An 11,661-nucleotide genomic window follows, 5' to 3' on the forward strand; every position below is an offset into this window, starting at 1 on the left:
TTTTCAACTAAATTAATACTGTTGATCTTTTTTGCAGAATACGGTGCAGTAAACCAGTGCTGTAATTGCATAATGATGATAATACAGCCCCTTCTCCTTGGGGAAATACTGTCATGTTTGAAGATGGTCAAAAGCCTATAAAAATGATTCAGCCTGACCATAGAAAAGCACAGTTCTGTCAAGGTGGTGTGAGCTAAGCTCAAATTAGACTGTGTGATAGCCTGTGGTGTCCTGCAGGTACTTTTCTCACCAACCGAGATGGAGTTCGAAGCAGACATCCCGGTGAAGGACTATTTCAAGACCATGGCTGACATGATGATATTCTGTGCATCCCTGGCCGTCTCTTTGGCATTCTGGGTCGTGTCTTTGGCGGCAAGCTCTTACCACGGTGGGTTCCTCAGCGACTCTGGCGCCCCTGTTGATTCAATGTTGTGCACGCTGTGGCTAAACGAGAGTTCAAGGTTGGCCGCGGTAATGTTCTGGACATGGCACAAAGGGGGGTTTTCTTTCTCTGGAAAAATGAGTACAATCCAGGGGGACCCTTTTGGGCAATTCCACCGAGTATGTAGAAATGAGCCTTCTGTACGCCATCTATTTGGTATGCTTGGTACGTGGAACTATGCTCTTCCCCTGAGTTTCGGTTCAAAATAGCCTTTACAATGCTGAAGGGGACATTGAACATACTGCACATCAGACCTATAAGCTGGGGATGGAAACATTATTGTGAAATGCAAATTAATTTTGGTCATTCCAGGGTTTCCTAGTAGCAGGAAAACCACGTAGTACATTAACCTGCTTATAATAAAACCCAGAACGGCTCAAAGCGCGATGCATTGCCAGCACTAATCCTTATATGTACAAGAAAAATAGCAATGCTCTGCGCGCACTTATGTCACATTATTCGTCGTTACACTGGGACTGGAAACCTGAGAGCGATGCAGCAGACAGACCGCGTGCAAGCCCAAAAAACTCCTCTGGATTCATTTGCGTTGCAGGCACTTTGCGGCCCGTATCTCCGTGGCGCTGCCTGTTTTCGGTCCTCGTGCCCTTAATTCTCACAATCCGTGCGACGAGGAACAAGAGCTTGGACCGCAGCGGAGCAATGGGAGGTAAGCAAGAGTCAATAAATTACGCTTAAGTGCGCCCCCGGCACCTGGGAAATCTACTATACAATCTGCTGCAGAAGCTGCGCTATTAACCTGCTTATGTGGGACGAGAGGTCACATTCAAATTTATAGCTCCATTTTGCAGCTGCATGGGTGTCATGACTGGAGCAAGCTGAAAAAAATACTGAACCTAAATCATATCCTTTGCTGCAAGAAACCTATCACAGGCATATTTTTCATTTCTAAATTGCTAGCCAGGGTCAAGGGAGGAAAATGCCACCTTGTAGTGTGGAACAGAGGTCCATCTCATATATGAACCAACAGGTGCTCCTGATGTTGAAGTGAGCAACAGTTCACAAATGGAAAACATTCTTCTTTTCATTTTTACACTCAAGCACTATCCTTTTTTTTGGGGGGGGGGGGGGGAGAATGGGACATTTGTTTTAGTGGATCCGTCATATTTCCCATTGACATCAGGGCACACCACGTGCTTGCTGGTGTGTACTGTACAGCTCTTGTTTTGAGACGCGGTGAACGAAAAGCTCTGCCAATTGATTGTTACACTACTGCCCAAAGAATGCTATCTGCCCAGAGAGTTATCCAGGGCCAGATAAGAACAGCACACGCATCAGCCTCCTTTGCATTCAGCGTGGAAGACGGCTGACTCATGCCGCCAGTTCCTTTAGGGCTTCTCGGGCTCGTACACTGCTGAAGCAGTCATAACGCCACAGGCTTGTGACTCATTTATCTGAGAGGCTATTTGAAAATGCCACAAAGGCGGTGACCGACTTTGCTGTGGTAAAGCGGTATGCAGAATGCCAGGCATGCTGCGTGAGGTAGAATCATACTTTCGGTTTGACATGTGAAATATACACTTAGGCACATTTCAGGTTTTTTTATTATTTTGGACAAGCAATGAGTCCTGCCTTTGACTCCTGCACAAAAGCTTTGTGTTAATTCACCTGCTGAGTCTTACTGTTGATAGGGACGGGCATTGCTGGGTATCGGTGCCACGCTTTATCCAGGTAAAATAAGGGAAGTGACTTCTTACTGTGGATGCATCTCTTTTTTCACGCCAGGAATGCTGGTAGGGTTCACTCTGTCCATGGCCAACCTCAGCTTCTTCTCCGCCTTGCTTGCGTTTTTCGTGACGACCTACAAGCTAGCGAGGTGGAAGGCCGAAGTGAGCAAGCAAACGGACGCAGAATATAAAGGTGAAAACGAGCCCTGTAATGCTGTGCAGATGCATACAGTCTACAGCCTGCGTTTCGTGCGGGTCTGTGTGGCCTATGGAGGGGGAATCACCTTCTGATGCGCATTTCACCTTCACTGTATGGCGAACTTCACTTTCCCCAATCCCTCATACAGAAAAATATGTGGGAAAAACAGATATTTGAGTATTTAACATAATACAACATAATGATAAGGACAGGCAATTCAGCCCATCAATGCCATTTTCCAGACTAAATTGAGCCGAGTGCTCTGATTGCCTACAGACTAGACGGTATCTAACACCTTATCAAGCCTGGTTTTGAAAACCCCCTGAAAATCCCTCTAATTTAAGCATTAGAGCACACTCTTTACTCAAAAAAAAAACAGGTATTCAACTGTTAGAGTACCGTCTCTACTCAAAACAAGAAAATTCACTCATCAAACAAAACCGCTGTTGCAGTTGCAGTTTATATATCTATACGTGCTGTCTAACAGCCACTGCTTTTTGCAGTGTCTGAGCGTGCCCAGATGCTAGTCACAGCACCTGAGGCTGTGCTGTGTTCCAGGGAGCCGGATGGGTCTGCTGCAGGTGTTCTGCATCGGGGGCATCCCCACGGAGCTGGCCCTGTTCTACATGATCGAGACGGGCCCCAGGGAGGCCCCGCTGGATTTCGTCGGGCAGTACACGGCCACCTGGATCTGCCTGTCCCTGCTGGGGGCGCTGGCCTGCAGCGCGGGGAACGTCTGGGCCTCCGAGGTGGGGCCTGTCCTCAGCACGACCCCGCCCCGCCTCATCACCTCCTGGAAGGAGGTCCCTGTGGGTGAGTTGAATTTAAAGTCTTAGAAACAAGGTGCGCAGACTCTTTAGCCAATCAGTGGGGGCTGTTTCAGATGACATTTCAGCACAGAGGAAGGCCTATGAACACTACGAATACAATTAGGCTTTTCCACTTTTGGGGAGAAATGTAAATGCAGAGGGTGAACCAATATCTCAGCGAAAAACGGTACTTGCCTCCTCTCCTTTGTCCACAGGTACGCATGGGGGCGTCACGCCCGTGGGCCTTGCAGCCAGCTTCCTGGGCGGGATGACGGTGGGTGTGGCTTACTTCGTCTCCCAGCTCCTATTCGCCAGCGACCTGAACCTGGCCGCTCCTCAGTGGCCGGTCGTCATGTACGGGGGTGTTGCCGGGCTCACGGGGTCCCTTCTGAGATCCTACCTGGGGGCTCGAGCACAGTACTCAGGTGAGATACGTGTGTGTGTGTGTGTGTGTGTGTGTGTGCGTGAGTGTGCGTGCGTGTGCGTGCGCGCGTGTGTGTGTGTGTTTGTGTGAGTGTGCGTGAGTGTGTGTGTGTGTGTGTGTGTGTGTGTGTGAGTGTGTGGTGTGTGTGTGTGTGTGTGTGTGTGTGTGTGTGGTGTGTGTGTGGTGTGTGTGAGTGTGTGTGTGGTGTGTGTGTGGTGTGTGTGTGTGTGTGGGTGTCATGCGTGTGTGTGTGCGTGTATGTGTGTGTGTGTGCTCTTCCCACTGACAGAGGTGGTTTCTCTCTGCTCCAGGTTATGACGTGAAGACTGGAGAGGTGGTGAGCTACGAGTCTCGGACCACAAAGAGGATCAGCGGGAAGCCGATTCTGGAAGACAACAGCGCCAGCCTCTTCTCTGCCATCCTGATCGCTTGGCTGTTGCCTGGCATGGCGTGGGGCTTCTGGCCAGAGCTGTAGAATAACGCTGCAGGTTATCTGATGTCTGACAGGTCTTACAGTGTTTTATCGCAGGGGGTGTGTCTGGATTAAAACAACCTTGTATATCAGTTATGCAATTATAATGTTACAGGTTGCAATGTTGTGCCTATGAAGGCTTACACTGGAATCACAACTGCAGAAACCAGTGCATTTGGTGTACAAATAAATGTGTGTGTGTGTATTTTTCTGTATGTAGGTCATGCCTAACCAGTGATAAAATTAAAGAGTACAACCCACGTCATGTTTATGCTATGACTAAGGACTGATATATTACATCATATCAGATAAATGTCCACATCATCACATTCACAATCTGGCAGCACAGCAGACAGAGACAGTGTGTTAGCGATAGCGCCAGTGACTGTGTGGAGCACGCAGGAACGTTACCATGGATACGTGTCTCTGTTCCCCCCTATTTGATGGAGCAAAAACTCCGTAATTTCTCTCCTTAATTCACCATCACAAGTGATTCTGTAATTCTCGTCCACAAAAATACATTATTCCCTGTCTATGCCCAGTGGAGGCCTTGCACCTGTCAAATTTCACCATCTGATTTAGCTTAAATATGAAATACCTGTGAATTATAAAAGTTATGCATCACGCTCCACGTGCGGGGACCCATAATCTCGGATTTAATCACACTACTAGACTTACCTGCTGAGCCACAGCTCAGCTCAGATCCCAACACTCTCTGTTAATATCCTGTGTAGTGCATTCTCCCAGTCTTCCAAATGAGGGCAGCATTACAGCAACAGTAGAACTTTTGTATCCCAATTGTAACGTGCATATAAAATCAATTATTTGATTAATCATGGCTGGCAGACATTATCTTAATTAAACTGACGTTGTATTACAAATCACAAGAGTTCTGTATTCACTTATGACACTGGATCTACTCAACCCCCTAAAATTGAGACAATTCTTCGATCTACAGATTATTACTATATACAAATTGAAAGAAGGCACACTGAATAAAAAGTTGTTTTTCTCATGAAATGTTTGTTGACAGAGCCCTGCAGTCACTTGAATAATAAATGCAAGCTTTTTATCCAATACTCTGGCCGGTCTTTTGTATTGTAGAGCACATGTTATGAGGTAGTAGCGCTTTCTTAATTACACTGACTGAGACACCAGAGCGTGTCCTCCCGAGTGGCTCAGCGGGTAAGTGTGCCGGCGTTCTCGTCCTGATGTTCGTGGGTTCAAGCCCCTCTACGGCAGTATGTATGACTGACCCTTGTTCCTCATTCACAGGTGCTGATCCGGATGACGGTGGTGCTGGGTAAGTGTGGGGGGGAGGGTAAAAGGGGGGGACTGGCCCCCCGAGGGTTGGAGAGAGAAAGTGAGGGGGTGTTAGATCAGGAACAGATTGAAGGTGACATGTTGCCAAATGAAACCATAAATTTTAACAGGATTTCATTTACAATATAGGACAATTATTGCTCATACAGCTTTCATTACAACACACTCCTACTGTCTTCAGCAGCCAGCACCACCATCAGCCCCAACACACACGTATCCACGCCTGAAAATGAGAGGCAGAGATTAGACACGCAAACAGCAGAAGCGAGAATCGAACCCACAATCGTTTGGTTAATACCGTCGGCACACTTACCCATCGAGCCACACCACAGCACCGGATGCCAGGCTCTCATTCAGCATAATGAGGTCTACAGGCCAAAAAAAGGCACAGGAGGCTTGAACCCAGGTTCCCTTTGGTGAAAACCAAACCAACTATAGTGAGTCCTCCACCAGAGTTCTGGAGTGGCTCAGAGGGTAAATGCGCTGGTATCACCCAGCATGGAACTGTGGGTTCAAGTCCCACTTGAGGTGTGTGGTAAATCTGTCTCTCAGCCAAACATGGAGATGTGATGGCTGACAGACAGTAAATAACCACACAACCCGATGGAATCCACGATTGGTGGAAAGGGGAGGACACCTGTGCATATACCCAAAGAGCAGCTCCAGAACTCTAAGGCCAATGACTGGTGTGTCATTGATAAAACTGCTTTTTGGCAGCACAATAAAGTCTACTTATAGCTGTGCATTGAACATTAAAAATCCTTTTCTGAAATCCCCTAACATGCTGCAATTTTGCAAAAAGGAAAATTCAGAGACAACACCTATCCATAGTCCAAAGACACGCAGGAAGGCTAATTGGAGCCTAATATGGAATGATTGATCTGAACAGGTCTTCCATCTCTCCCTGATGAGTCCTCAGCCAGCCATGCTCAGGACTCCTACAGGTCCTTGTTCAGAGAGTGCAGTGGTCTTTTGACCAAACCAACTATAGTGAGTCCTCCACCAGAGTTCTGGAGTGGCTCAGAGGGTAAATGCGCTGGTATCACCCAGCAGGGAACTGTGGGTTCAAATCCCACTTGAGGTGTGTGGTAAATCTGTCTTTCAGCCAAACATGGAGATGTGATGGCTGACAGACAGTAAATAACCACACAACCTGATGGAATCCATGATTGGTGGACTGGGGGGACACCTGTGCATATACCCAAAGAGCAGCTCCAGAACTCTAAAGCCAATGACAGGTGTGTCATTGATAATACTGCTTTTTGGGAGCATTTGGAGAAGTTTTACTATTGTACTTTTGGAGTCTTGTGGTGCAGTACTGCCTTGGTAACTTCTCCCTTTCACAGAGCAAGCATGGGTTCAGTTATCATACAGGTGAGCGCTTATACTCATGCTGCTGTTTCCAAATTATAAATTGGGTGTCCCCATACAGCATAATTCAGCCTGAACAGTGAAAGGCGAAAAAGGTTATTTTTCTCTACATTTCTTACTAAACACAATCCCAAAAATATTTTATATCTGATAGGACATATACTTATAGTACATAAATGTGTTCTGGTTACTTTTTTTTTTGTTGCTCGGAATACATGCATTGTCAAAACAGTACAGTGCAACAGTACAGTATACCTATAGTTGTGCATTGAACATTTAAAATCCTTTTCTAAAATCCCCAAGCATGACGCAATTTTACAAAAAGGAAAATTCAGGGACAACACCTGTCCAAAGTCCAAAGACATGCAGGAAGGTTAATTGGAGGGTGTAAATTGCCCATATGTATGAGTATGTTAATGAATGGTGTGTGTGGCCGTTCCTGTGTGTATTCCTGCCTCTCAACCAATACATGGATGGATGGATTTACGTTCTGGGTTTCACAAAGAATTGCATCAACATTTCCATTTTACACCACAGGAGGGCGGTATAGGATAAGAAATGACCAAGTTAACAAAAAAAATATGTGCGGAATTTGACTGTTCTACAATTCGTGGTTTCAGGTACCGCACGACTACCCTGTGAATAACGCACTCACAGATATACAGCGTAGCGCTGAGAAATGTCTGTAAAATAAAGAGAAGCGGTGTGGAATCATGACTATGCAGACGTCGTGAGCTGTGGTAAATAATATGGAATGATTGATCTGAACAGGTCTTCCATCTCTCCCTGATGAGTCCTCAGTCAGCCATGCTCAGGACTCCTACAGGTCCTTGTTCAGAGAGTGCAGTGGTCTTTTGACCAAAGCAACTATAGTGAGTCCTCCACCAGAGTTCTGGAGTGGCTCAGAGGGTAAATGCACTGGTATCGCCCAGCAGGGAACTGTGGGTTCAAGTCCCACTTGAGGTGTGTGGTAAATCTGTCTCTCAGCCAAACATGGAGATGTGATGGCTGACAGACAGTAAATAACCACACAACCTGATGGAATCCATGATTGGTGGACTGGGGGGACACCTGTGCATATACCCAAAGAGCTGCTCCAGAACTCTAAGGCCAATGACTGGTGTGTCATTGATAAAACTGCTTTTTGGGAGCATTTGGAGAAGTTTTACTATTGTACTTTTGGAGTCTTGTGGTGCAGTACTGCCTTGGTAACTTCCCCCCTTCACAGAGCAAGCATGGGTTCAGTTATCATACAGGTGAGCGCTTATACTCATGCTGCTTTTTCCAAATTATAAATTGGGTGTCCCCATACTGCATAATTCAGCCTGAACAGTGAAAGGTGAAAAAGGTTATTTTTCTCTAAATTTCTTACTAAAGACAATCCCAAAAATATTTTATATTTGATGGGACATGCACTTATAGTGCATAAATGTGTTCTGGTTACATTTTTGTTTCTCGGAATACATGCATTGTCAAAACAGTACAGTGCAACAGTACAGTATACCTATAGTTGTGCATTGAACATTAAAAATCCTTTTCTAAAATCCCCTAACATGACATAATTTTACAAAAAGGAAAATTCAGGGACAACACCTGTCCAAAGTCCAAAGACAAGCAGGAAGGCTAATTGGTGGCTCTAAACTGCCCATATGTATGAGTGTGTGAATGAATTGTGTGTGTGGACGTTCCAGCGTGTATTCCTATCTCTCATGCAATACATCGATGGATGGATCTACGTTCTGCGTTTCACACAGAATTGCATCAACATTTCCAATTTACACCACAGGAGGGCGGTATAGGATAAGAAATGACCAAGTCAACAAAAAATCTTACGTGCGGAATTTGACTGTTCTACAATACGTGGTTTCAGTTACCGCACGACTACCCTGTGAATAACACGCATTCACAGATATACAGCGTAGCGCTGAGAAATGTCTGTAAAATAAATAGAAGCGGTGTGGAATCATGACAATGCTGACTGGGTGAGCTGTGGTAAATAATATGGAATGATTGATCTGAACAGGTCTTCCATTTCTCCCTGATGAGTCCTCAGCCAGCCATGCTCAGGACTCCTACAGGTCCTTGTTCAGAGAGTGCAGTGGCCTTTTGACCAAAGCAACTATAGTGAGTCCTCCACCAGAGTTCTGGAGTGGCTCAGAGGGTAAATGCGCTGGTATTGCCCAGCAGGGAACTGTGGGTTCAAGTCCCACTTGAGGTGTGTGGTAAATCTGTCTCTCAGCCAAACATGGAGATGTGATGGCTGACAGGCAATAAATAACCACACAACCTCATGGAATCCACGATTGGTGGAAAGGGGGGGACACCTGTGCATATGCCCAAAGAGCAGCTCCAGAACTCTAAAGCCAATGACTGGTGTGTCATTGATAAAATTGTTTTTCGGGAGCAATTGGAGAACTGTACAAACTTTTAAAAACCACATAAAAAATTGGACATTTAAAATCATTTTCTAGAATCTCCTAGCATGATGCAATTTTACAAGAAGGAAAATTCAGCCTCACTCTGGTACTGGTAATTTGGGGGGGGGGGGGGGTGCAGTATCTGTCCCTCCTGTCTGTAGTCTCCAGAGGGCAGGTATTTGCCACAGATGGAGCAAATTGCCTGTTAATGTTAAGTGCACGGGCACAGGGAACAGCCTCTTTCCCTGACCCGGGACCCCCGTAGGCTTCTGCAGTCCCTTCATATCAGGTTTTTTTTTTTGTTCTCCAAAATATTTTGTCTGCAGAGGAAACAATCAATTTCCTACCCATTAGAACTATGCGCTGGCAGGGTCGCGGGGCGATGCCCGGCGCCGTCGGCATCACATCAGGGGTGGGGGGTGGGGGTAGGTATTTGGGGGGGGGCGAGGAACTTTACCCATGACTTGCTGGGAGAAATGTCTGTGGATGATGACAACACTAAGTGGTTCCAGACAGCCGGGTCTGGAGAGACCTCGTGCCCCATGTCTGCAGCAGTTGGTGGTTTGTGCACAATAAAGCATCATAATGGGCTATCCCATCATGCCTGCATGGAGTGCTGCCTGTCCTGATGGTTTGGGTATTACACATGCTGCTGGGTTAGAGTTGACCAGGACAGCAGAAGTTCTGTTTTTATTCTGGAAACACACAGGTGTCTTTTTTCTCTTCCTGGTCATGACACACAAGCCACCCTGGGTCGACGCCCCACAGCTGTTGATTGACATCTTCTATGCACACTGCAAGCAGGTCTGCACGTGCAAAAGCTGCATCACTGCGGTACGGTCACTAATACGGGAATAGTCCCCAATGCACTGATGTCTGACCATATCTGCAGCTGCCAGGTCGTGGGCTTAACAGACAAACACACGTCACTTTACATTAAGCAGGCTTTTAATGTCGGTACTTTACAAATGTAAAAGAATAAGCGATGCCTAAATATTTACGTGCTCGGGTTCGAGCGTTCGATGTCATTCATCTGGATAAAAATGAAGCGCCTGGGGTTGTTGTGGTTTGCTGCACAGCACTCAAAGCCATTGTGCGGCGGTTCACTGCGAGGATTAATCTGATTTAGACGGAGCCGGTAGCGGAGGCCGCTGCCCTTACGCCGCGTCTGAAGCAGGAGAGCTCGAGGCCGGTGTCTGGCGGACAGAATGACGAAAGCGCCACGCTCCGCGGACCGCTCTTATCAATCACTCTGGAGTTCCGTCACCCTGCGGAACGGCCGCTGCTCCGTCTCGGGCTTAATCGTTTCCTTTTGGAGCCCCAAGCAGCAGTCACCCCCGCACCCCCGCCCCAACTACCAAACTCGTGCAAGACGTATTTCTAGTTCACCGAGACTCAACAGATGCCTTCAATTTTTTTTTTATAAAGGAGAAACAGTGCTGTAAGTGTAAACTGAAAACACGCCATGGATTAGTGGATGTTTTCAATATTTCCCCTTTTTGCGTCACAGACATTAAGTAATGTCAGATGAAGAAAGGGGACTCATATTCTAATTGGTTCCCATCGCTGGCAGGACAACAGACACATTGAAAACAGTAATGCAAAGAGACACTGCTCCAGATATGAGGGTTTTGCTGGGAAGCAAACCATTCCCAGCCAGGATTAGGCTTAGCCATTTGATGTATGACACTGAAGGACACCTTACTTGCAAATCTTGAGAAGTCCTGTTTTTTCCGACAGTTGTGCGAATGCAAAATGTCACATGAAGGTCATTCAAAACGGGTCCAGTTCTCCAACCATCTTGCCAGAGTTGGATGGATACACTTGGGGATGTTCTTAACTGAGCGTTCTAATGCAGATGTAACAATCACTGCTGGTAATTGAAAGCAATTGAGTTCTACAGCAATGCCTATTTTTATATATATAAAAAGCATTATAAAAAACCTCTTCAAGAAGTTAAAGTTAGGAAAATCCTGTAAAGTGCTGTAGAAAAATTACCTGAGACACTTTTGCCAAGATTTTACATTTTGTAAATTAAGTCCAAAATTGTTGCTGGGCTATAGCCGAATAGTTGCATTGCCATTTCACGATACTATATATTAATTCTAGGATTTTGACCTATATGCTATTAAACATAGCTATCTCAGGAGTTGGTTTAATAGTCCAATTAGATTATCTTAGATTCGCAATCAGCCCAAACGAAGCCAGGATATATTAAACTTCATGTAGTATTTGACATAGCCTATTCTAATATTTATAATTTGACGAGATTTTAGTCCTTGAAGTTAAGAATTATTGCACTTATTTCAGGCAGTAAAAAACGCTGTATTCCTGTCAATGTTACAAGCAATTGCATTTGACAGTTCTCCTAATTCTCGGAATTAATGATTGAACAGAATAGGCAATCAACGCGACTATTCTCAATATTCATAATACAAATATAAATTCCAATTAAGGTCAATTAGATATAGCCTACTATGTCACAACATTGCATATCAAGTGTCAAATAAACTGCGCTT

General features: G+C 45.7%; 1 protein-coding gene across 1 annotated transcript; it reads left to right on the forward strand.

The window, feature by feature from the left end:
* The first annotated feature begins 153 nt into the window (after positions 1-153).
* LOC135245808 (transmembrane protein 19-like) lies at positions 154-4,285 on the forward strand. The gene is made up of 6 exons (XM_064319093.1): positions 154-388; positions 996-1,109; positions 2,186-2,320; positions 2,885-3,139; positions 3,351-3,560; positions 3,871-4,285. Exons 1-6 carry the CDS (start codon positions 259-261, stop codon positions 4,032-4,034), a joined length of 1,008 nt encoding a protein of 335 aa, XP_064175163.1. The 5' UTR covers positions 154-258; the 3' UTR covers positions 4,035-4,285.
* Positions 4,286-11,661: the final 7,376 nt, after the last annotated feature.

The sequence above is a fragment of the Anguilla rostrata genome, chromosome 19 (assembly GCF_018555375.3).
Source record: "Anguilla rostrata isolate EN2019 chromosome 19, ASM1855537v3, whole genome shotgun sequence".
NCBI lineage: Eukaryota > Metazoa > Chordata > Actinopteri > Anguilliformes > Anguillidae > Anguilla > Anguilla rostrata.